Here is a 27,678-nt window from a genome sequence, read left to right on the forward strand (position 1 = left end):
GGACCTGTTGGGGCGATATGCAAATTGCAGAGGGTCCAGGTTGATGGGGAGGGAGGAACAGATGTAGCCCTTCACTAGCTTCTCAAAGCACTTCATGGCTATGGAGGTGAGGGCTACAGGGCGGTAGTCGTTGAGGCAAGCGGGCGTAGATTTTTTGGGTACAGGGATGATGGTGGACTTCTTCAGACAGGTGGGGATGACAGCCTGTTCCAAGGACAGGTTGAAGATGTCAGTGAATACCGGGGCCAGTTGGTCGGCACAGACTTTTAGGACGCGGCCGGGGATGCCGTCCGGTCCTGCTGCCTTCCTGATATTCACTTTTTTAAAGATCCGTCTCACCTCATGCTCTGTTACCCTGAACACTGAGTCTCCATCAGCAGACCCCCCCCCCCCCCCATTGCCGTGGTTTGTAGGCTGGTGTTGTTATTCACAGCCTCAAACCTCGAAGGAATTGAGATCATTTGCTAAGGAGATGTCACTGTTCAGTTTGAGGGGGGTGCCTTTGTAGTCTGTCATTGTTCTGAGGCCCTGCCACATGCCTCTAGAGTCAGCCTGTTCAAACTGAAGTTCAACTTTATCCCTGTAACGCCGTTTTGCCTCTATTACTGCTCTCCTGACGTTGTATCTTGCCATCTTGTGTTCTTCCATGTTGCCTGTCACCAGCCCGGTGTTGTATGCTGATGTGCGCACTTTCAGAGCCTCACGGACGGATTTGTCTACCCAGGGCTTTTGATTTGGGTAGATTTAAATTTTGGTGGAGGGGATTGTTTCTTCTACCTGAGTACAGACATAGTCAATCACCGTTTCGGTGTATTCGTTAATATTGGCTGTGTTATCACGGAATACACTCCAGTCTGCATTCCAGTGCAGCTTGGAGTGACTCCTCTGACGTCACGGCCCAACGCTTAACCTCTCGCGAGACCACCGGCATTCGCTTGAGACTTTGTTTGTACTTTGGCAATATTCTGCATCGAACATTGTACATATGTCTATACTGAACACTGTGACCTCTATTTTTACTTCTATTTTACATGCTATACTATTTTATTTCATACTATCTTGTCTAACACAGTCTCTGGAGCGAAACAGTAAGAAGCATTTTGTATAAAAGTATTCTATACTTCTGTATGACAACTATTAAAGAAACTTGAAACTTGAAACTAGGGGCCGTTGAATCTCACCTCCCCAACGAAAACATTGACCTGTCTGCTATCCCCCCTGCCTACCATGATTTAAAAGCTGTATTTAGCAAGCAACAGGCTCTCTCCCTGCCTCCTCATCGCCAATACGAATGTGCTATTGATTTACTACCCGGAGCGCCACTCCCCGCTAGTCGCCTGTTCAACCTCTCACGCCCAGAGAGGGAGTCAATGGAGAAGCAAAACAGAATTGCTCCACCTGCCGGTCAAATCCTCCCCCCTGACCGACCTCTCCATCACAGTCGAGAATGCAGCTGTGACCGCGTTGCCGACCGCCAAGAACCTTGGTGTTGTCCTCGACGACCAGTTGAACTTCTCTGCTCACATCGCAGCGACAACCAGAACCTGCAGATTCCTCCTGAGCAACGTCAGAAGGATACGCCCCTTCCTGACAAAAGAAGCCACCCAACTCCTCGTCCAATCAACAGTCATCTCCCGCCTCGACTACTGCAACGCACTGCTAGCTGGCCTCCCGGCCACTGCCACCAAGCCTCTTCAACTCATTCAAAACGCAGCGGCCCGCCTGATCTCAAACCTACCGAAGTCGGCCTATTCTCAGTCCTTGCCCCACAATGGTGGAATGAACTACCCATCCCAGTTTGGACAGCCGAATCCCGTCCAATCTTTCGCCGTCGACTAAAGACTCACTTCTTCAACCATTATCTAAAATGATAAAAAAATAAATAAAAACATCTAACCCTGACTAACCTTACTGTCATGCACGTGTCCTAATAAACTAACCTACACTGTAACACGCAACACTTTGATGAACATTGTTACTCAGCTGATAGAGTTGTACCCTTCTTGCTGTCTTGTCGCACAGAACTTGTAAGTCGCTTTGGATAAAAGCGTCAGCTAAATGACTAAATGTAAATGTAAATGTAAGTACGTCCACGAGTCCTTGGCCTCAGGCATTATCACTCCCTCCTCCTCTCCTGTCGGTGCAGGATTCTTCTTCGTTTCCAAAAGGATCGTTCCCTTAGCCCCTGTTTCGACTATCGGGGTCTCAACAATATCACAGTAAAGAACAAGTACCCCCTGCCTTTAATCAACTCTGCTTTTGAGCCCCTGCAAGGTGCCACCATCTTCACAAAGCTGGACCTCAGGAACGCCTATCACCTTGTCCGCATCCGGGAAGGAGACGAGTGGAAGAGCCTTTAAGACACCACTCGGCCACTTCGAGTACAAGGTAATGCCCTTTGGACTGACCAACGCCCCTGCTGTCTTTCAGGCCCTCGTCAATGACGTTCTCCACGACATACTCAACCGCTCCGTTTTCGTTTATTTTGATGACATTCTGATCTTCTCCCGCTCCATGGAGGAGCATGTCAGCACGTCCGCCGGGTCCTCCAGCGTCTTCTGGAGAATAAGCTGTTCGTCAAGGCGGAGAAGTGTGAGTTCCACGTCTCCTCCAGCGTCTTCTGGAGAATAAGCTGTTTGTCAAGGCGGAGAAGTGTGAGTTCCACGTCTCCTCCATCGGCTTCCGCGGCTACATCATTGAGGGCGGCAAGATCCGGCCGGACCCCGAGAAGATCAAAGCGGTGTCGCGGCACCCCTCACCCAACTCACCTCGCCCTCCGTGCCCTTTGTCTGGTCCGACAAAGTGGACTCCGCCTTCGCCGAGCTGCGCCGGCGCTTCAGCACCGCACCCATCCTCGTCCAGCCGGACACGTCCCGCCAGTTCGTGGTGGAGGTGGACGCCTCCTGCACTAGAGTGGGGTCGATCCTTTCCCAACGCTCCGTCACCGACCAGAGACTGCACCCCTGCGCCTTCTTCTCGCGCCGCCTAACCCCAGCCGAGGTCAACTATGACATCGGAAACCTGGAGCTCCTGGCGGTCAAACTAGTCCTGGAGGAATGGAGGCACTGGCTGGAGGGATCGGAGGTCCCCTTCCTGGTTTGGACGGACCACAAGAACCTCGCCTACGTCCAGACGGCCAAGCGCCTGAACTCTCGCCAGGCTCGCTGGGCGCTGTTCTTCGCCAGGTTTAATTTCACCCTTACCTACAGGCCTGGTTCCAAGAACACCAAGCCAGACGCTCTCTCCCGGCAGTTTGTCCCCGAGGAGGGTCCCGCACACCCCAACACCATCCTCTCCACATCCTGCTTGGTGGCCGCCGCCACCTGGGAGATCCAGTCCATCGTCATGGAGGCTCAGCGTGCCCAGCTGGACCCAGGTAACGGTCCACCTAACCGGCTTTTTGTCCCTGACCTTGTCCGCTCCCAGGTGCTCGAGTGGGTTCACGCTTCCCGGCTCGCCTGCCACCCTGGGATCGACCGTACCCTGTCCCTGCTGAAACGGCACTTCTGGTGGGTCTCCATGAGATAGGACACCCGCGCCTTCGTCCTGGCGTGCACCGTCTGTGCTTGTGCAAAGGCCTCCCATCGACCGCCCGCTGGGCTCCTTCGTCCGCTCCCTGTTCCCGGTCGGCCCTGGTCGCACGTCGGCCTGGACTTCGTCACCGGCCTTCCCCTCTCACACGGTAACACAGCCATCCTCAGTTGACCGTTTCTCGAAGGCTGTGCACTTTGTTGCTCTCCCCAAACTCCACTCTGCTGCAGAAACCGCAGACCTGATGGTACTCCACGTCTTCCGCCTCCACGGGATCCCGGCGGACATCGTCTCCGACAGGGGCCCTCAATTCATCTCCCAGGTCTGGAGGGCTTTCTGTCGGGCCCTGGGGGCCACGGTCAGCCTCTCCTCCGGGTTCCACCCGCAGACCAACGGCCAGTCGGAGCGGGCCAACCAGGACCTGGGATCCGCCCTCCGCTGCGTGACAGCCCGGGACCCCTCCGGCTGGAGCACCTTCCTGCCGTGGATCGAATACGCCCACAATTCCCTGTCTTCAGTGGCCACAGGTCAGTCCCCCTTTGAATCCTCTTTGGGCTACCAACCCCGGCTGTTCCCTGCCCAGGAGGAGGAGATCGCCGTTCCGTCGGTGCAGGACCATCTCCGCCGCTGCAGGAGAATTTGGGAGGACACAAGGGCAGCGCTTCTCCGTCTACGGACCAGAACCGTCGCTTCGCCGACCGCCACCGGACCCCGGCTCCCGACTATCAACCAGGTCAGATGGTATGGCTCTCGTCTAGGGACCTGCCACTCAAAGCCGTTTCACGCAGACTGACCCCCCGTTTCGTTGGTCCCTACAAGATCCTGTCCCTCATCAATCCCTCTGTCGTCAGACTCCAGCTCCCCTCCCATATGCGAATTCACCCCTCCTTCCATGTCTCCCAGCTCAAACCGGTGGTCTCCAGTCCCCTGTCTCCCCCTGCTCCAGAGCCTCCTCCTCCACTGGTCATAGATGACCACCCGGCCTACGTGGTCCGGGAGTTGCTGGACGTGCTGCGCGGCGGCCCGGAGGAGCGGTGCTGGATCTCCCGGCAGATGATCCTGGACCCAGACCTCGTCCGGGATTTCCATCGGGCCCACCCTAACAAGCCTGGGCCGCCGGGAGGCGCTCGTAGAGGGGGGGTCCTGTCATAGTCACAGCACGAGCGTACTTCACTCCCCCTCCTTTTCCCCTCACGTTAGAAAACTACATTGGAGTTCCAGAAAAAACAAGACAACTTCTGCCACAGGGAACACTGCATTATCGAGATAGCGCCCCTAAGAGGAACTGGCCGGTAATGCACTTTTTCGAATTCAAAGAGTAGGGTACTTCTGCAGTGCTGCTCGGTGACATCTAGTAGGTTATTAAAATGTAATAAAAGCCAAAACAACCTGTTGGTCATCAACCGTTGGATTCGAAACACGGATTTATCCGTGGTCGGGCGGGAATGTGTTAACCATTCATGCTGACGGTCAATCGGTGTCTAATGTTGGGGGTTTAACGGGGGCTTGTTTACCATTTACATGGGTGGATGGGCTGAGGCTCAGGGCAGGTGTGCTTTTTGTGAATCTATGAATTGAAAATAGTGGTCCCTGATGTGGACAGGACTAAAGTTTTCTCTGGTCTGCATCCCCTTAACAATTGTGTGTATTGGGCTAGCCCATTCTGCAATATGTTAATAGAGTTTTCGTTCATTCATTCATTTATCCCTTCATGGGTGCACACCGCAGTGGAGGTTGTTACATGACTACTAGTGAGGCAGTGCTTCACTAGTAGTAGACTTTGGTCTGCAACCACCACTGGTGTTCCGTGCTTAGTGAAGCAGGTGGCATCAGTCCTTTGCCCTGACATGGTGGAACGGTGTCCCGCCCGGCCGACGCCATGAGGCGAGTCGGCCCGGCAGGTGGCTGGTGGGCTGATGAAGCCTATACCGCCGCGGTACAGAATTTTGCAGCAACTGGCAACATTGCTCAATTGGCTGTTTTTCTGTCAAAAATGGTGGGTGGTGGGGCCTTAGGGCCAGCCGACGTTAAAACCATCGCGCAAGGTTTTGAGGTTATTCAGCTTTTGACCTAGCCGCAAGCTAGAACCGCAGGGAGGGCTAGGATGCTGTCAACGGTTGTTCACGGGCATACCTGGGCTCCACGCTGCCCCACACCGCGCAGCCACAGGTGAGAGCACGGCCTGCGGCGAGGCCCCTGGCCAGCGGCCATGTTTCCCCCGCCTGAGATACCCTGGACACAAAGAAAACAGGTGATCACAAGGCCGACAGTCTCGGCGGCCCGAGGGATCGGCTACATTAGATGAGCACGCCCTAAAAAACAGTCGCCGTCTAGCTGTGTCTAGCACGCTCTCCGGTTACTCCCCCCGCTACGCTACGGGACACTCTGATTTGTTCCCTTTGGCTGCGGGCCGCATGCTTCCAGTGGAGCACAAGCGGCCCCACATTTCGCTTCTCATGGGGAGGTCACTGTGTGCACGTTGAGTGCGAGGGTGTATGTGTGTGTGGGGGAGATGTGTGCGTGTGTGTAGGTTTGTGTGTGTGTGTGCTTGGGGGTGTGGATGTGTGTGTGTGTGTGTGAGCTTGTCCTATGTGTAAGTGTGTGTGTATCTGTCCTGTGTGTATCTGTCCTGTGTGTATGTGTGTGTGTATGCTTGTGTGTGAGAGGGACGGAACAGCCTGCACCAAGGGTCAGCAGGTCACTGATAAGAATCTGTGAGTGGTCTGGCTGGGCCAGAGAGAGAATCTAAGGGAACCGACTAGGCTTTGCATAGTGTAATAATGGGAGAATGTCTCTGCTATAATATTTACGTAATACGTAACACACACACATGGGATGGGCGGCACACACAGATACACACACATTTTTCTTTTGGGTCACAGATGAAATGCAGACATGGGCTGCGGCATGGGGGCCAATACAAGTGCTCCTGTCCGTCTTCATCAGGGACGCGACAGCGTTAGCGATCTCATGCATTAAAGCGTTCCGTCTCCAGACGGATTTCAGTATTTTTTTTTCTTTTTTTTTGTCAATTTGATTTGGAGTCTGACGGAATTGGCTACCTGGTATAATATGATTTGTAGATGCATACAGATTGAAACAACATTTAGCCAATCAGAGCCGTCAAATATCATGAAAAGGGGCGTTTTGACCATTCTAACCAATCAAACGTGAGCTTGACGCACACACACGCTGCTCGCAGTGCCCTCACCCTCACAGACCTGTCTCATTTGCACCGAAGATAGCAAGCGTGCAGGTCCTCTTTTAAACACCACTGAAGCATTAAACAATGGTCCAGTAAACTATTCACTTTAGTTTACTACACGAGGCGCTGTCTAACGTTATCTAGCTCAGGGTTTCCGTTAGAAAAAATTGTTGCCGGTCTCCGTGTCCTGCAAGATTTCAATCTACCGGACAAATGGGATAAATTCCGGTCAGAGTTTATTGAGCTTAAAAACAATTGATAGGCAGGCTATAAAGAATGACATCCTCAAGGCATGTAGATTTATAATATTTTAACTTAAAATTAGGCTACTTTTGCATATACAGTCATTAATATATTCCAAATAAAATAAGTCCCTCGAGACTCCGTGCTGCTGCTGACTTGAAATAAAATAGACCGTGTCTGTGGGCAGTCGGCCCGACACTAAACAGCAGTCTGTTATAATCACATTTTTATGAGCTAACGAATTCCGTTATATTGGACATTTGTATTAATTATATCAAGCGAAGAACTGAGAAAGCAGAGAGAGACGTTGCGTGATCGCTGAAACCAATGCCGATCTCCGCCTCCCAGCGAGGCAATGGACGAGTCCCAGTGGTGTGCAGCTGCAGAGCCGCAGAGCCAGCGGTGCTTTCAGGTCCGGTCTGGGGACCGCTCAGCAGCGCCACCCACCCAACAGCTGAATTGCCAATGGTTGAATTGGAGTATTGCACTGTGCGAACACAGCTCTGTGAGCTCTGCGGCTCTGAAGTTGCATGCTTCTCGCAAATCCAGCAACAAGCTCCCGCTGACACATCGTTGTCATTATTAGACATGCTTGGTGAAGCAACAATGAAACAAATGTAACTATTTTAATACAATGAGCACCATATTAAACACACACGTTATGTCCATCAAGTCACTCATGTCCCTTCATATTCTCAAGCAGAAGGCATACTCTGTTTATTGTGTGGATGTTCTTGGCCCATCTGAAACATTCAACATGTGGGACAAACAATCTCAAGTGGAGTCTCCACAGTTCAAGTACTGGTCTAGCATCATGGAGCTAGAGTTACTGTTCTGTCGATTTGTTCGGTCACTCCAAGAAGGACACTTCAAGCTGTACATTCAAGTGTGTGATGAGCTCTGTGCTTGGTTTCACATGATGGATCACACAAACTATGCTCGCTGGTTACCCGTCAATGTTCGAGACATGTTTGAGCTGCCTGAAAAAAATCCTGCCATTTATGAAGAGTTCATGAAGGGGAAGTTCGTAGTGCAGTGGTCAGAACGAAAGTTCAGCTTGATTGCAAAAGATCAATCCCATGAGCAATCAAACAAAATCCTGCAGTCCTGTGGTGGAGCAGCTAGACTCTATGAAAGCCCTGAAGCCCTCACACTCTTCATGCTTGCAGGGCCTGACTGCACCAGGTTGGTGCGGTGCAAGAGTTTGAAGTTGTGTATAACAGCAACACATCATCGTCAACATTTCATCACAAAGAGGCAAATAGCTTGCAGGTCATGTTCAGGAAAGATGTCAAATCCTTCAGAGGTTATGGAGACCCACAGAAATCTATTTCTACCAAATAATGACCTTGTAGCACTCGACACACAAGACATTATGGAAACAGCAGTGGCTGAATCACTTGCAAGGGTTCACGAAGTTGGCATAGCCCTTTTACTGGAACCAGGCGACCTCTGTCCAGCTAAATATCCCATAGTTCAGTACATGGTGGTACAGAGCTCAGGGTTCGAAATTAACGGGGGCTTGGGGCATAATGCCCTTGAAAATGGACAAAATGCCCTCGAAAATCAGTTAAGGGGGGCACTTAATGCCCCCGACAGTTTACTAATTATATATATTTATCCGGTAATGGAGCGTCTGTGGGAGTACGGTTCAGATGACGCGCAAATAAAAAAAAATTCATTTGGCGGAGCCGGTGTTCTGCACTGGCTGCAGGCAGCAGCAGCCAGCTGCCAGGTGCTAGTCAGTTTGTGTAAAAATGGCACGCACAATATAAATCAATCTTCATTACGACTTTAAAAACATAGCCATTAACATTACATAGGCCTACACACATCTTGCCATAGCGTTAGGAGTTTGTAAACACAACGCACGTTTTAACTATGGTAGCCCGACGCAGCCCGCAAGCTAATACTGTAGTCAATGAAATGTCACCGTAGCTACTAGCTACTGTAGCAGAGGAGGAAATGAGAGGCGGGGTGTTTAAAGACAATGATAGGCGTTTATTCAACATCCAAGAAGGCTAACATACAACTGTGTTTTACTAACTCCAACCGGGACTATTGCCGCTTTTCCACTGCATGTTGATGTTATGAACGTCTGGTGGTCCGTGACGCTAAAATGTCCGTGGGGACCCGGCGCCAACCCATAGATAGTTCCAACTCACCGAATTACGTAATCCACCACAGTTGCACTCAATATTTAAATAATGTTAGTCTAAATAAATGTAGACAGAAACATAATAATTTCAAGCAGAAAACGAATCTTTCCATTAAGAACTGACAATCAGGGAATTTAAACATGGTTGACATTGTTTTTGTGTGTTTATATTAAAGAAAGGAAAGTCTAGTGCTGGCTGAGCATATTGTTTGTTTGCACTAAGTTAATACTTTGACAAATGTAGCCTATATTTTTCAGTCAGTTCGGTCTTTGTGTGCCAAACATTATTTAAGGCTGTAAACACTAAACCTTTTATTTTATTTTTAATAAATGAGAAGCATGTTTAGATTTGAGTGTTAAATTTTTTTTTTATAAAAATTAACATATATCGAACTGAAAACCGTGACCCCAAAATCGTGATACGAACCAAACCGTCCCATTTTGTGAACCGTCCCACCCCTACCGTTTATCAGAAAAATTCAGTGCCCCCGAAATACAAAAAAAAGCCCCCGAAAATCAATTAAGGGGGGCAAAAAAAGCCCTTGAAAAAAAATGTTAATTTCTAACCCTGACAGAGCTGGTACTGGGACTCCACGACCAAGACTTGGGAAGCTTACTGGACTCATCTTGCACCATTCTCCTCCACTGCGGCTGCAAAAAGTCATGTAGAGGGTGCTGCAAAGCTGGAGTCCATTGCACCTCAATATGTGGCTGTGAGGGTGCCTGTACCAACAATGAGGGTTGAGACTACAGTGAGACGACAATAAGTAATCTGGTTGTGTGATTATGATATAAAAATAGTCACCTACAGCTTCTATCCACAATCACTCACCCTGGTAAATAAAAAGGACTGAGCACATCCATCCACATAAACTTATATCTATAGACTGAGCACCTTGATGTGGTATGTGGATTGTCATTTTGGGCTAATGTAGGGTATGATTGTGTATTGTGCAGTATTTATTGTTGTTCTGTCATGTTTTCGCCTTTGTTGTTGTTGTTACGCCTGACAACCAATTGTTGTTTAGGTTTATTTGACATTATAAATATTGCCTGGCAATCAACGTGTCTGATTCGGATTCTGATATAATTATATGTTACATAGAATTTCACTTTTATAGACAGAAAAAACAAAAGTTCTGGTAAAACTCACTTTCGGGTAGTCGCCATCTTGGAAATATGCAAATGAGGGGTCCAGACACACCCAATTGTAAAGATAAGCATTCCAATGTGTTTCTAATAGTCAAAAGACATAAAATAGACACCAAGTTTGTATTTCTAGTTAATTTGGTTCAAGACCTTTTTCGGACATCGGCCATATTGATTTGGCCACCAGGGTGGCCCCGGGGGTCGCCGGCTCGGGCGCCCTGGCTGAATCAATTGAGCATACTCTGGGCTATATCTGGGCAAAATTTGGTGCTTTTGCACAAATTTGCACGAAAATATCCCTAAGGCCCCCAACTACTGGCCATCACCTCCGCTAAGCGCGCGGGTGAGCTTTGTGCTCTCTCGGTGCGGCCTGAGTGCTTGTCTATTCGTGTCAATAGCGGTGCGACTCTGAGGCCTAATCCAGTCTTCGTGCCAAAAAATATCCGGAGCTCTTTTCGCTCCAGGGATATTGTGGTTCACGCTGGTAAAGTGCCTGTCACATTGGTTGTGCGAGGGCATTGCCCTTTGCTACACGTTGGCTGGGCTGGTCCCCCCTGGGGGTGTCAGGGCGCACTCCACTCGTGGGGTGGCGACCTCTGCCACCTTGTTAGGGGGGGCCTCGGTGGAGGACATCTGTGCTGCGGCCTCCTGGTCCTCCCCGGGTCCCTTCGTTAGGTTTTACCTCATGGACATGACTGGGGGTTCTGTCTCCCAGGCGGTTCTGAGGTTTCAAGTTTCTTTAATAGTTGTCATACAGAAGTACAGAATACTTTTATACAAAATGCTTCTTACTGTTTCGCTCCAGAGACTGTGTTAGACAAGATAGTATGAAATAAAATAGTATAGCATGTAAAATAGAAGTAAAAATAGAGGTCACAGTGTTCAGTATAGACATATGTACAATGTTCGATGCAGAATAGAAGTAACTGAGTTACCATACAATATACAATATACTATGCAATGTACTAATACAATACTATATAGTGCAGATACAATACTATATAGTGCAGAGCAGAAATGGGATGAGGTACAATTTAGGTACAATTTACAGTAAGGTGTGCGAGTTGTAGTGCAAATCCTTTACCAATAAATATAAAGTGTAAAGTGTGTTTAGGTGTTCTAAAGTGTGTAAAGTGGGTGCTGCAGTGAGTTGCCCGTTTAAAGTGAGTGTGTGCGTGTGGATGTGTGTGCTGTGTGCATTTGATGGTTGCTGCATAGTGTTTATTGTTCGTTGAGCAGCCTGATGGCCTGGGGATAGAAGCTCCTTCTGAGTCTTTCTGTGCTCGCCTTAAGACTCCGGTATCGCTTGCCTGACCGCAGCAGTTCAAAGAGGCAGTTGTTCGGGTGGCTGGAGTCCTTGATGATTCTCTTAGCCTTCCCCCTGCACCGCTTGTTGTAAATGTTCTGGAGGGTGGGAAGCCCCCCTCCAATTGTGCGTTCGGCTGAACGTGTCACTCTTTGTAGTCTGCTACGGTCTTGTGCAGTGCTATTCCCAAACCAGGAGGTGATGTTGCCAGTCAGGATGCTCTCGATTGTACATGAGTAGAAGTTCCTAAGGATCTTCTGACTGACTTGGAACTTCCTTAGGCGCCTGAGGAAGTAGAGGCGTTGTCGTGCCTTCTTCACAACACTGTCAATGTGTGTGGTTCATGTCAAGTCCTCGGATATGTGGGCTCCGAGGTACTTGAAAACTGTTCACTCTCTCAACCGGTGCCCCGTCGATGCTGAGGGGGCTGTAGTCCTTGACCCCCGACCTCCTGAAGTCCACAATCATAATAATAATAAATAAAATTTATATAGCGCCTTTCATAGAACCCAAGGTCGCTTTACAATCAGGAAAAAAAATAGGGCAAGGAAAGTAGGGGGGGGAGGGGGATGAGGGAAAGTAGGGGATAATGGACCTAATTTAATCTAAAACTAACTGATGGGGAAAGCCTTGGTGAAGAGGTGTGTTTTTAGAGCGGATTTGAAGGTGTCCAGGGTTGGGGCGTTGCGGATTTCATCTCTTTTGTTTTGCTGACGTTCAGGGAGAGGCAGTTCTCCTGACACCACTGTGACAGATTCTCTACCTCTTCCAGGTAGGCCCTCTCGTCGTTGGCAGAGATCAGGCCCACCACTACTGTGTCATCAGCAAATTTGATGATTGTGTTGTTGTTCCGCTGTGCCACGCAGTCATGTGTGTACAGGGAGTAGAGGAGGGGGCTCAGAACACAGCCCTGGGGGGCCCCTATGTTGAGCGTGATGGATGAGGAGGTGCAGTTGCCTGCTCTTACCACCTGGGGTCTGCCCGTCAGGAAGTCCAAGACCCACTGGCAGAGGTCATAGTTCAAGCCCAGGTCCCTGAGCTTGGCTATGAGTTTGGAGGGGACTATGGTATTGAATGCTGAGCTGTAGTCAATGAACAGCATTCTCACATAGTTCCCCTGCCTCTTGTCCAGGTGTGATGCTGCTGTGTGCAGCACATGGGCTATGGCATCCTCCGTGGATCTGTTAGGGCGGTATGCAAATTGCAGGGGGTCCAGGTTGATGGGGAGGGAGGAACAGATGTAGCCCTTCACTAGCTTCTCAAAGCACTTCATGGCTATGGAGGTGAGGGCTACAGGGCGGTAGTCGTTGAGGCAAGCGGGCGTAGATTATTTGGGTACAGGGATGATGGTGGACTTCTTCAGACAGGTGGGGATGACAGCCTGTTCTAAGGACAGGTTAAAGATGTCAGTGAATACCGGGGCCAGTTGGTCGGCCCAGACTTTTAGGACGCGGCCGGGGATGCCGTCCGGTCCTGCTGCCTTCCTGATATTCACCTTTTTAAAGGTCCGCCTCACCTCATGCTCTGTTACCCTGAACACTGAGTCTCCATCAGCAGACCCCCCCCCTCATTGCCGTGGCTTGTAGGCTGGTGTTGTTATTCACAGCCTCAAACCTCGCATAGAAGGTATTGAAATCATTTGCTAAGGAGATGTCACTGTTCAGTTTGAGGGAGGTGCCTTTGTAATCTGTCATTGTTCTGAGGCCCTGCCACATACCTCTAGAGTCAGCCTGTTCAAACTGAAGTTCAACGTTATCCCTGTAACGCCGTTTTGCCTCTATTACTGCTCTCCTGACGTTGTATCTTGCCGTCTTGTGTTCTTCCATGTTGCCTGTCGCCAGCCCGGTGTTGTAGGCTGAGGTGCGCACTTTCAGAGCCTCACGGACGGATTTATCTACCCAAGGCTTTTGATTTGGGTAGATTCTAATTGTGGTAGAGGGGATTGTTTCTTCTACCAGAGTACAGACAAAGTCAAGCACCGTTTCAGTGTATTCGTTAATATTGGCTGTGTTATCACGGAATACACTCCAGTCTGTGCATTCAAGTGCAGCTTGGAGTGTCTCCTCTGACGTCACAGTCCAACGCTTAACCTCTCGCGATACTACCGGCGTTCGCTTGAGACTTTGTTTATACTTTGGCAAAAGAAAGATGGCGGCGTGGTCCGATTTACCGAATGGACTAAGAGCCTGTGACTTGTACCCATTCTTAAATTGCGAGTATACATGGTCTAATTAGTTCTCGCCTCTGGTGGGACAGGTCACATGATAGAAATTCGGCAACACCTTTTTAAGACGCGCGCTGTTGAAATCGCCCAGAACCAAAATGGCAGCGTCAACGTTTGCTGTCTGGAGTTTGTTTACCTCGTTGTGTAGTTTTGAAACTGTTCGCGTGTGGTGGAATGTACACTCCGATCATGATGATGGACGTTAACTCCCTCGGGAGAAAGAAGGGTCGGCATTTGATGGTAATATACTCCAGGTCTGGGGAGCAGTGGTTAGACAATTATTTTGCATTGCCTATATCGCACCACTCCTTGTTTACCATGAAAGCAATGCCGCCTCCTTTCGTCTTTTGTGACTCTTCTGCCGTCCGGTCCTTGCGGAGAACGAAGAAGTGGTCTGCCGGTTCTATTGCATGATTTGGGACATCTGGAGACAGCCAAGTTTCTGTGAAACAGAGGATGTTGCAGTCCCGAATGTCCCTCTGGAATTGGATCCGTGCTCTGATGTAGTCCAGTTTATTTCCTATCGATTGCACATTGGCCAACAATATGCTGGGCAATGTGGTTCTGTGTCGTTTGGACCTCAGTCTATTTCGGACCCCAGCTCTTCTTCCTCGCCGTCGCGCTTTCTCCTTGCCACGGCCACAACAAAGGATTTCGGCGGGCCACTGCTGTTGTTCAGCAATCCGATCCAGAGAGCAATCCAATCGGTACGTTTTCCTTAATCCAATGTCAATGATTGACTGACGGTCATACACATATAATGCACCAACAGTTGGTGCAAATAAAACTCTTAAAACTATAAAAATTAACAAAAGTAAGCACAGTCTCGACGGAGCGATCAGAAAGGCAGCCGGTCGGAGCAGCGCCATCCGGTGGGTTAGCAGGGGTGTGTGGGTGTGTGCCACGAGGTGATGTATCACACGTGGTTCCGCCTGTGCTGTGCGTTTTTAGGGGTCTCTAGTTCCCTCTTTTTTGCACTTTGGTGGAGTTGACTGCCGCCCCCTCTTCACTAGGAAGAGCGGGTGGACGGGACTCCCCTCCCCCCTTGGTGGTAGGGCTTGCGGGTCCTCAGGGGGTACATTTGTCGGGTCACGCGTCTGCTCTGTCCCATATCCCAATATGGCGAAAAAGTGAGACGCGATTCGCCAGTACGAATATATTACGAAAGGTTATGTATATAACCTAGTTATATGAGTACTGGCTGAGCGTCTCGCTCTTAGCGCGCCCTGAGGTCCCTTGGTTGGGTGTTTCTTGATGGAAAACTTTTTCCCGATGAAGGGCGAGTGTGACCATGCCTGGTGTCTTATAGGGGGACACTGGGGCGGGGCCTGGTCAAGTGCATAGGTGCATTGTTTTCGTTAATGAAGTACAGTAGGTACTGGAGATGAGGTATATCTCAATATGGCGAAAGAGCGAGACGCTCAGCCAGTACTCATATAACTAGGTTATATACATAACCTTTCGTTAGCTCTACAAACAAGGTGAGCGTTTACATGGGGTTAATGGGCGGCAAGGCCAGACCCACTTCCTGGAAGGGGCGTGGCACTCAATGTGTTAGGCAGGGAGACGACACAAGGACTAATGTTTAACCAATATTTATTAAATAATAATATGATCATAATAGTATGAGCTCACTGACTGAAATTTTCAACAAAAAGCATGAATTGTCAAATAATATTGATCACATTCATAACTAGACTAGATGTGTTTGAGGAAATTAGAAAGGGAACAACCACTTAACCCTTGTGTCTGATAAGAGATTCTTATTTTTTTGATAACTTTGCAGTGGTTATGTTTGTAGCCAATATATGTGACAAAGGTGAAAGTCACATATATCATGTGTGAGTCTTTTCATTCAGCCTGTAGAATTTAAAGTTACACTCTTACCATGATTAGGGGACTAAACTGTCTTTTATTCAACTTTAGCCCTGATCATAACCACCACATATTCAATTAATTAATTTTTGAATTTTAACCCAATAAATGCCAGTGTGTGTGATGGCATCACAAATTATTTAAAAAAAAAAACAGACAAAAATGTAAATATTTTCAATATATCAATACAAAGTATATTTGTCAGCCATTCCATTCGCTGTCTCCGCTGTCAATCAGTTGTATGGCCTGGTCCCGCCTCCACCAATCACATGCGGCTCCCTTTGTGTGTGTGTGTGTGAGAGAGAGATAGTTCTCCAACTTGTGTGCGTTTGTGTTACCCTCTGTTGCCGTGATCTCCTGGTTGTTCCCCACCTACAGTAGGTTATCTAACTATCGCGCCACCAGTCCGGGCCTGTCACTCAGTAATATGAGTACTCACACAATGTAGTGTCCGACTTTACTCTTATAAAGGTCCACAACAATTTTTGTAAGCATTCAAATCAAACGATGGACCTCAATGCATTGCAACAACAGACACATTGTACAACAGGTACATTGGTAAACAAGCAAAAATTCCCATTACTCAAAGATCATTCCCTGGATCTCTCTCTCACTTCTAAAGCAAATCACACATAATGTTATTTGTAATATACAGTAATTCTCCACTTGCACAATCTGAATGTAGCCATTTCCGGCTGACTTCCGGTTGCCAATAGCACTTCCTGTCCCATCCAAATACATTGGTTTTAGCTACTTTTCTCCCCTTATTTAAACAACTTTGTCGTCACAGAGAGGCAATGAAACGTTTGTATTATTATAGTATAGAATGTATTTAATAAGCAAACGTTTGTCAGCAGGGTTTTTGGGCTGTATTTCATGTAAAAACGTTTACTGTTAGTTTCCTTGCTCAGCCAGCATTAGCTAACCGAAGCTAGTGGTTAAACAGGCCGGATTAGATTTGAGCTACAGATACAGCTGGGAAAAGTCCAGGAACAGCTGTTTGCCTGCTGTTATGACGTCGCTTGGCATGGTTAATGTTAACAATGACCAGCGGGGGCGCTCTCATACAGCTGGTGACAACTGCCCGACGCGCCGGCTTTTTGTTCATTCATTGGAGGAGCTCCGCGCTGGACTAAGCTCGAGTTCCATTCAATTCCATTACAGCTGGTGACTTCATTCATAGGATGCTACAACGTCCTACAGTATGTCTACAGACTGCATGAATGAATGTTGCTGAATTAAAGAATGAATAAGTTAAACGTGTCAATTCAGCAGTCAAAGTGTATATATTAAAACGTGTCAAATCTAACTTCATTAGATGGCCGACGTACGGCTCTCTTGTCCATTCATTTCATCAAAAGAAAGCGTTAGTGTAATGCTTCTTGGTAACAATAAGTTTGTGTACGCAATGTTGCTGAATAAAATAATTAAACCGTTAAGACCTGTCGAATTAGCAGTCAATGTGTATATTTTGTGTAGTGCCAGGTGGGCTCTCTTTATAATGGGTATATTTTGTCTAGTACCGTGGTCTAGTGGTTTAAGGTTATTCCTTTCAACCTGATGCCCGGGGTTCGAGTCCCAGCGGGATAATATATATATATTTTTTTTTATTATTTATAAAATGAAATTGCCCGCAACGATGTGCATAATACAATAGTAATAATATATAATAAGAATCCAACCAATAGAGCGACATTGTGCAATAAACAAGTAAACAAAGTAGGGCATATTTTACAGTAGGGCACTTTGAAACAACCAATCACGTTGCGCGATAGCACGAGCAATGCACAGTCAGGAAGTAATGTTACAGCTGAGTTCACTCATTCCGAACGGCGAAATGTAAAATGCTACCCAAGATTGTTGCGTTTCGTTATAAAAACTATGCGGTGATAAACAAAAAACGAATCGCAGTATGCAAAACGTGCGGTTCGAGGATCACAGATGGAGATGCAATCATGCAACGTCCAACTTCGTTCGACACTTGAACTAAGAAGGTGCACAAAGATCGGTAAGTGAATGAACGAATGAATGAAAACTTTATTTAACAGATTGCAGAATGGGTACAATACAGTACAGCTCAATATACACAATTGTTAAGGGGATGCAGACCAGAGAAAGACTTTCGTCTTGTTTACATCAGGGTCCCCCATAGTAACTTGGCTTGCTACTGTACAGTAGCTACAGTTAAATCAATGAGCCATCGACAGTGTGCTAACGTTATCATATACTCTCTTTTTTTAGACTCTTTTTGTATCACAAACAGTACTGTATTTGTAAATCTGGTATGTCATAAATGTATAGATGTAGCAGTACTGTATCTGTATGTCATGTATGTCATGTTATGATGAATTGAAAATGGGGGACCCTGATGTAAACAAGACGAAAGTCTTTCTCTGGTCTGCATCCCTTTAACAATTGTGTTTATTGAGCTGTACTGTATTGTACCCATTCTGCAATCTGTTAATTTTCTTTCAATCAATCAATCAATCAATCAATCATTACATCCAAGATACACCAGGTATTGTATCATGCCTCGTCTAGCCTTAACATGGTGAAAACACGTCTTTAAGCTATTGTATTGTACCCATTCTGCAATCTGTTAATAAAGTTTTCAATCGATCAATCATATCATATTGCATATCGTATATGTCACAAATGTAACAGTACTATATACCTGTATGTCATGTATGTCCCTACGTCATAAATGTCATGTATGTTGTGTGTGTCATAAATGTCACTATGAATTGAAAATAGGGGACCCTGATGTAAACAAGACAAACGTCTTTCTCAGGTCTGCATCCCCTTAACAATTGTGTGTATTGAGCCGTACCGTAGTAAATCTTCCATGTTCTGTGTGTATTCTGTCCCACTTCAGGAGCAAGTCCTTCATGTTCTGCGGCCTGTATGCCGCCATCATATTCGGCGGGCAGTACTTCATGAGGGAGAGGCCCAAGCTGAACCTGCAGAGGCCGATGGTGCTGTGAGCCACACGCCGGGACCGAACAAGATTTAAATTGTAGCTATTCCCCTAATCTGTTAGCAATTTTAGTATATAAACCAAACTTAGGTGTGAGGTTAAAATCTTTCTCCGTTTAAACAAACAGGACTCACAACAGAGCAGAAAACTGTCTTGAGTCTGATCTCTATTGTTAAACCTACATGTATGGGATCCAAGCCTGCTTGATTAATAACAAACACATCTTTCTATAATGTTGTGATAGAGCCTGCACAAGTATTATCTGTTCCAAGGTGATGGAGCCTACGGTAGTAAAGATGTAAAGAGTCTGCGGACAGTGTCTGGTTTTAATGTACTAATGGACTGATGGTCATTGTGTTTATGTTTGTGTACTTGTGCATGTGATTGTGTGTGTGTGTGTGTGTGTGTGTGTGTGTGTACTTATGTGCTCCAGCTCCTATCATATGTATTGTACTAATAATAGTGTTTACGTTCCATGTGTCCATATCTGGCTGCCAAGAGGTGCGAGGAGCTGAAGGAGAAGGAGAACACAGAGCTGCTGCGGGACCTGGAGCAGAAGAACGCCATGATCTCGGTCCTGGAGAGCAGCATCAAGTTTCAAGTTTCAAGTTTCTTTAATAGTTGTCATACAGAAGTACAGAATACTTTCATACAAAATGCTTCTTACTGTTACGCTCCAGAGACTGTGCTAGACAAGATAGTATCAAATAACATAGTATAGCTTGTAATTTAGAAGAAGAAAATTAGGTCACAGTGTTCGGTATAGACATATGTACAATGTTCTGAGTTACCATATAATATACAATACTATGCAGTGTACTAATGTACAGTACTATCTAGTGCAAGGACATATAAACTGTACATTGGAAGAGGTCTACAAATATACAGCATTGTTGGGGGGGGGGGGGGGCTCTCTCGCATATAGTAATAATAGAGTATATACATTTGAGGGGGAATACACTGTACATATACAGCACTGTTTGTGATACAAAAATAGTAGAGTACATTAACCTGGCACACAACATACTTGTTCACATGTCATTTTTCTTTCACTCTAAAGGAAATATGTCTCACATACAGTAGACCCCCCAGTAGCCTACTTTGTGGAGACGAAGATGATGAGTACCAGTCTTCTCCTCAGACATATAAACTGTACATTGGAAGAGGTCTACAAATATACAGCACTGTTTGTGATACAAAAATAGTATATAGTAATAATAGAGTATATACATTTGAGGGGGAATAAACTGTACTTTAGAGTGAAAGAAAAATGACATGTGAACAAGTATGTTGTGTGTTGTTATTCAGGATAATCCAGTATGCTGTGGTTAATATTGTGATATATTCATGCTGTGATGTGAATGCCGTCCATGTTAGTTTACCTTCAATGGAGAAGTGCATTAAATAATTTTAATGCAAAAAAAGTGTCCTCTGTTCTTTCATTTCAGCATTGTCTATCGCAGAACACATTCCATTGTGGGCAGAGTGTATGCTTGGTTTCATTCCAGCCTTGCCTAAACACCAGCTGATGATTTCACTAATTGGCTCACCTCTTCAACTAACTCACCTGGTGCAATGTATAGTTAAAATGAAAACTTGGCCCACGATGGATTGAGTTTGAGACCTCTGGTGTATCCCTTTTTTTTTTTTTAATGTACTTTTACTTTTTAGTACTTAAGTACATTTAAAAGTAGGACTTTTTGACTTTTACTCAAGTGTGTTTTTAGCCAGATACTTTTGACTTTTACTTGAGTCAGATTTTGAGATGGTACCCATACTTTCACTTAAGTATAATTTCTGGGTACTTTTTACACCCCTGATAAATGTCATGTATGTTGAGTGTCATAAATGTCACTATGAATTGAAAATGGGGGACCCTGATGTAAACAAGACAAACGTCTTTCTCTGGTCTGCATCCCCTTAACAATTGTGTGTATTGAGCCGTACTGCATTGTACCCATTCTGCAATCTGTTAAACAAAGTATTCATTCATTCAACCAAAACCACAAAAACAAAACAACTGGATGGGGAGGAGACTGTACATTAGGAGGGGGGGGGGTTTGGACATTTACGGTGCCCAGTTTCTAATTGCAGCCTCCCGTAGGTGCTCTTTAAGAGCGGTTTTGAATGTGGGCAGGGGTAAAGTGGGTTTTAGGAGTGAGGTTAAGCAGTAGTCTGACCAGTTTGTTTTGTGATGTTTGTAATCTTGTTTTTAGGGCCTTTGAGGTGCTTTGGTACCATGAGGTGCAAGCATAGTCGTAGTACCCTTGAATGAGTGCTCCTGTTAGAGTCTTAAGGGTATTCTTGTTTACCAGAGAGGAGATCCGGCACAAGAATCTTGTTTGTTGGTTGACTTTTTTGATACCCTGGGGAGGGTGGTAATAGTTATGTGTTCTGACAGTGGCTGTTGCACTTGCTGCTTGGCCCCTGGTATATTTTGTATAGATATATTTGCTATTTATGTTTGGTCACCCCTTTGTTGAAATTCATCCAATCCAGTTACTCCTTTAAGTTCAAGATTTTTAAGTTTCCAAGTTATGTTTTAATAAACATCTTTGGACCAATGTGTCCCTAAACTTAAACTAATTGGTGTCGTTGCATGATTTTTGTTATTGTGAAATTGGTATTAAATTTAATTCCGAGTGGCATTAAAAAGTCTTAAAAAGCATTAAATATGACTGGGCTAAACCTGCAGATACCCTGCCACCTCACATTCACTCACAGACGGCAGAGGTGCCAACCTGCTCATCAGGAGCAATTGGGGGTTAAGCGTCTTGCTCAAGGACACTTTGACACGCTGCCGTTGGAATGCGCTGGCTGCAACCCCCACACTGTCACACACCATTGAAATGCTAAATGCATCCTTGTCTTCTGTAAAGAACCCATATAGATTTCACTACCCACACTACAGAAGGTTAATCCTTTCACTACCCACACTACAGAAGGTTAACCTTTCACTACCACACTACAGAAGGTTAACCTTTCACTACCACACTACAGAAGGTTAACCTTTCACTACCACACTACAGAAGGTTAACGTTTCACTACCACACTACAGAAGGTTAACCTTTCACTACCACACTACAGAAGGTTAACGTTTCACTACCACACTACAGAAGGTTAACCCTTTCACTACCACACTACAGAAGGTTAACCCTTTCACTACCACACTACAGAAGGTTAACACTTTCACTACCACACACTACAGAAGGTTAACCTATTATGTCCTTTTGGGGACACAATTTTAAATTCTGAGCAATTCAATCGTTTTTTTATAGAGCTCATCTGTGACGTCGGTACAGTGCGAAATGCAATCTTATAGTAACAAAACAATACACAAATTGAACATAGTTTTGAACGTTTTATTACAATAGTATTTACTGTCATGTTGCAATGTATAATCCAGCTAGCGTTCCAGTCAGATCCATTCTCCGTTCTTGTTGACAATTTTGGGGTACGTGTCACCTGTACAAGAAAGATGACCCATGCGTTGAACAAATTTGGCAAGATACTGTACTAAAGAGAAAGAAAATTTCCATCTCTGAAGTGCTTTGGGGTGATATTCCAATGTACAGTTTTGCTTGTTCAGTTGTACAGTGTCCCCCACCCACTCTTCCTACCCAACCTCCCCCCCAACATCCTCCAATGTACAGTTTCTATGTCAAATGTATATACTCTCTTTTCTGGACTCTTTTCGTATCACAAACAGTACTGTATTTGCAAATCTGGTATGTCATAGATGTAGCAGTACTGTCTATCTGTATGTCATGTATGTCATATATGTTATGATGAATTGAAAATGGGGGACCCTGATGTAAACAAGACGAAAGTCTTTCTCTGGTCTGCATCGCCTTAACAATTGTATGTATTGAGCTGTACTGTAATGTACCCATTCTGCAATCTGTTAATAAACTTTTCAATCAATCAATCAAGTATTGATTATTTTTTTTATATCACGTTAACAATCAAATCCCAGGTGGCCAAAAAGTTCCGGCCCATTAATGGCCTGTATCCGGCAGGCCGGAAGAAATTAGTCGGCCCAAGTCCGGCTGCCAGAGTCGGCCAAGTAGGCGGCAATGACTGACTGGCCGATTCCGGCCCGAGTACACTGGGCCAGGTCCGGGGTTGCCGGAAGCGGTGAACGTCCGGATCGGCCGAGTAGGCGGCAATGACTGACTGGCCGATTCCGGCCTGAGTACACTGGGCCATGTCCGGGGTTGCCGGAAGCGGTGAACGTCGGGTTGCCTAAAGCAGCCCAGATGCGACCCACACACACTGGGCCAGGTTTGGTTGCCCGAAGCCTAGCCGACACTGCCAATGCAATGGTACTACACAGTAAATTCCGCAGAGTACATTTGACTCAAACTGAGTAAAGAAATTTTACTCAGTTTGAGTGAAATGTACTCAGTTTGAGTCAAATTTACTTTGCGGAATTTACTGTGTACCCAGTATTCTGCCAGAGCTACTCCACTATCTGCCTATGACCATACATTACCGGAAATACAGTAGGAAATGGTTGATTAGTAATACAATGCCACAAATTTAAGGACCCTTCCCTTTACCAATGGAGTATTGGCATGTCCCGCATTGAACAATTCAGAAGTTTACATGCTGTCTCCTACCTCACTGAAATATATTCTCAGTGTATGTGCACATTGTACACAATATACACCATTCTGCAGTGAAGCTCAAATATCAAGTAAAGTAACAATTACCCCCATACATGCTACTTTTTCCAGTTAAAAATGACAACTTGAATAGATATTTAAACATTTATTAACAAAAAAATATCACATCCTCCTCTCTGAACCCAACGACAAAGCCTCCAATGAAATTAACCCATTGTTCCCCTGCAACAGCTTCTCCCACAGGGGATCTTTGATTAAACACCTGCTATCAGAAGAATATAGACAGTCAGAAAAAAAGTTCAGTTTACTACTTAAGTACATTTAAAAGTAGAAACTTTGACTTTTACTCAAGTGTGTACTTTCACTTAAACTTTCATGTTAGTCTAGCTTAGCAATTTTTTTTAGGAGAATTAATACAAAAACGAGTGATATGGCCGTTCAGTTGTAAATGAAAGCCTGCATTTAGTAAGACGTTGTTTATAAATGTCTTTTGGTTTAGTTATGAATGAATGACAGCATCTCTATAGCACAGCTCTATTACTAGGACATAAAGTGCTTTGGAATGACTGTATACATCATTCACAACGGGTGGCCCCAGCAGGAATCAAACTCCTAACCGTGACAGTGTTAGTGCCATGCTCGGAGTGCCAAGCACAAGACCCCAATGTTATGCGGGGCTCTGCTCATAGGCGGGCGGCTCGTGGCGTGGCTCGTAGTCCTGGTTGTAGAAGCAACCTTCGCCCTCCATGGAGACCCCCCTCCTCCCGCGTCACCCCAGCGAGGTGGCGGGTGGCGACCCTGACGAGGTGAGCCATGGTGGGGTGACGGGGGGCCGGCAGGGGGAGGCCCCTGGGGGGGGCTCCGGAGAAAAGCGCCAGGGGGCCGGGCCGGGAGGCGCCCCTGGGGCACCCCGGGAGGCGTGGGCATAGCCTTACGGACCACAGGGGAATAGGTGACGTGGGGGCGTAGCGTGGCGGGGGTCTGGGGGAGCTGTCGCCGGCCCCGGCGAGGCGTGCTGGTCCCCGACGTGGAGGGGACGGGACTTCCACTCACTGCCCTACACGAAAAGTGAAAAAGGCAAATAAAAAGAACGAACCACAAATTCAACGACAGAAGAGAAGAGGATGAGATAGAGAGAGAGAAGAGAGAGAGAGAAGAGAGAGAGAAGAGAGAGAAGGAAAGCAAGATAACAAAATACAACAAGAGCCAGTATGGAAGCAAATGAGTGACAGAAGTATTTGAATTTGATCAGACACCGAATTTATAGCATTGAAAATAATTACTTTGAAAACATGTATCTGAATTGAATTTATAGCATTGAAAATAATTACTTTGAAAACATGTATCTGAATTTTTTCAGACACCAAATTTAAAGCATTGAAAATAATTACTTTGAAAACATGTATCTGATTTTTGAATTTTATCAGACACCGAATTTATAGCATTGAAAATAATTACTTTGAAAACATGAATCTGAATTTTTTTCAGACACCGAATTTATAGCATTGAAAATAATTACTTTGAAAACATGTATCTGAATTTTTTCAGACACCGAATTTATAGCATTGAAAATAATTACTTTGAAAAATGTATCTGAATTTTTTCAGACACCGAATTTATAGCATTGAAAATAATTACTTTGAAAATCATGTATCTGATTTTTTTTGCTTCGAATTTACCTATGTGAAATAAAAATTCAATGTAAAAAATTCGAATGTATAATAAAATTCAATGTAAAAAAATTCTATGCATAATTGCGGTGTATAAAATTCGATGTAAAAAACCATCATCCGGGCTACCCAGACAGGATAAGCAATCGCGCCTGGATGCAATCGAATTGACTTCTGGCCTATCACTGCACGGCTTTGTCAGTCATGTGATCACACCAACCCGGGAGAAAGATGGCGGTATATATACATACGTTGGGGGGAGAATATACATACGGTGGGGAGGAGACTGTACATTAGGAGGGGGTGGGTGGGAGAGAAATATACATACGGTGGGGAGAGAATATATACATACGGTGGGGAGGAGACTGTACATTAGGAGGGGGTGGGAGAAAATATATACATACGGTGGGGAGGAGACTGTACATTAGGAGGGGGTGGGTGGGAGAGAAATATACATACGGTGGGGAGAGAATATATACATACGGTGGGGAGGAGACTGTATATTAGGAGGGGGTGGGAGAGAAATATACATATGGTGGGGAGAGAATATATACATATACGGTGGGGAGGAGACTGTACATTAGGAGGGGGTGGGAGAAAATATATACATACGGTGGGGAGGAGACTGTACATTAGGAGGGGGTGGGTGGGAGAGAAATATACATACGGTGGGGAGAGAATATATACATACGGTGGGGAGGAGACTGTATATTAGGAGGGGGTGGGAGAGAAATATACATACGGTGGGGAGAGAATATATACATACGGTGGGGAGGAGACTGTATATTAGGAGGGGGTGGGAGAGAAATATACATATGGTGGGGAGAGAATATATACATACGGTGGGGAGGAGACTGTACATTAGGAGGGGGTGGGAGAGAATATATACATACGGTAGGGAGGAGACTGTACATTACGAGGGGGTGGGAGAGAAATATACATATGGTGGGGAGAGAATATATACATATGGTGGGGAGAGAATATATACATACGGTGGGGAGGAGACTGTACATTAGGAGGGGGTGGGTGGGTGAGAGAGAAAATACATATGGTGGGGAGAGAATATATACATACGGTGGGGAGAAGACTGTACATTAGGAGGGGGTGGGAGAGAAATATACATATGGTGGGGAGAGAATATATACATATGGTGGGGAGAGAATATATACATACGGTGGGGAGGAGACTGTACATTAGGAGGGGGTGGGTGGGTGGGAGAGAAATATACATATGGTGGGGAGAGAATATATACATACGGTGGGGAGGAGACTGTCTATTATATGTATATTTCTCTCCCAACCACCCCCTCCTAATGTACAGTCTCCTCCCCACTGTATGTATATATTCTCTCCCCATCATATGTATATATTCTCTCCCCACCGTTCTCTTGGTGTAAAAAGTTTAAGACCAGGGTGAGGCCAGGCTATGGATGGCTTTGAAGGTGAGGAGTAGTGTTTTGAAGTTAATGCGTTCCTTGATCGGGAGCCAGTGGAGGGAGTGGAGGACAGGAGTGATGTGTTCGCGGGACCGGGTGTTAGTGAGGAGGCGGGCAACTGAGTTTTGGACCATCTGCAGTTTATGGAGGGAGCGGGAGGTGATGCCAGTGAGGAGGGAGTTACAGTAGTCCAGGAGGGAAAAGATGAAGGCGTGTATGAGGGATTCAGCAGCAGGGGGTAGAGGCAGTGACGGATTTTGGCAATGTTGCGGAGGTGAAAATATGAAGTTTTGACAATGGAGCGGACATGGGGTCAAATGAGAGGGTGGGGTCGAGGATGACACAGAGGTTGCGGACTAGGGGGGAGGGGGTGATGGTGGAGTCATTGATGGTGAGTGTGATGTAATACAATAATTTATACTGTAGCATTACAAACCATTTGACAGCCAGGTCCTGCACCTCCGTTCTTGTCCTCTAGGAGCCATCGCAGCATGGCCAAGACCTTCCTCATCCAGCATACTGTCCGGGTGTAACTTATTGCCAGCGGAAGAGTGCAAGAATGCTTCCGCATTCGTCACCGCACGCCAGTACGGTAATGCGCCTTTCCTTTCGCCCCGCTCAGACAAATGCATGTAGTACATTGCAACACAACGCAGCATTTCCGCGGCTGTCTTTAACTAGCAGGACGCTAGTGGGCTAGTCGCTAAAATATATAATTGTACCAACACAGATATTAGGCAGTACACACATTGTCCTGCAATACATGTACAGTGAATGCACAGCTACATTCGCCATATATTTCTATCGCTGCTGCGGTCTATAGTGAAATGCAATATTATTATTATTATTGTAAAGATTATCATTACAATCGCAGCCTGGAGGCAATGTTACAAGTGTACGAGGGTTGTGTGCAAAGAGCACAGCCTCTCAATTTGCACAACGTGCACAAAATAATAATTGTAATGATCTTTACAATAATAATAATATTGCATTTCACTGTAGACCGCAGCAGCGATAGAAATATATGGCGAATGTAGCTGTGCATTCACTGTACATGTATTGCAGGACAATGTGTGTACTGCCTAATATCTGTGTTGGTACAATTATATATAAAACGATATATATATTTGAGCGACTAGCCCACTAGCGAGGCAACCTCCTGCACCATCGCAGCAGCGCCGAGCGTGGTGATACAAGCGGGCTGCTCTGAGGAAAGGAGCCCCTTCACGCTAGTGGGCTAGTCGCTCAAATATATATCGTTTTATATATAATTGTAC

General features: G+C 46.0%; 1 protein-coding gene across 1 annotated transcript in view; it reads left to right on the forward strand.

Annotated features, from left to right (window-relative positions):
* Positions 1-27,678, forward strand: part of LOC311226077 (beta/gamma crystallin domain-containing protein 2-like) — a gene marked incomplete at both ends in the record, with an annotated part of 111,879 nt that overhangs the window by 23,445 nt on the left and 60,756 nt on the right. The window contains 2 exons of the mRNA XM_084311454.1: positions 4,478-4,565; positions 18,567-18,666. Coding sequence (XP_084167580.1) covers positions 4,478-4,565; positions 18,567-18,666 — 188 coding nt within the window. The remainder of the gene's footprint in view (positions 1-4,477; positions 4,566-18,566; positions 18,667-27,678) is intronic.

This window comes from Notolepis coatsorum (genome assembly GCF_963971535.1).
Source record: "Notolepis coatsorum genome assembly, chromosome: 3".
Classification (NCBI taxonomy): Eukaryota; Metazoa; Chordata; class Actinopteri; order Aulopiformes; family Paralepididae; genus Notolepis; species Notolepis coatsorum.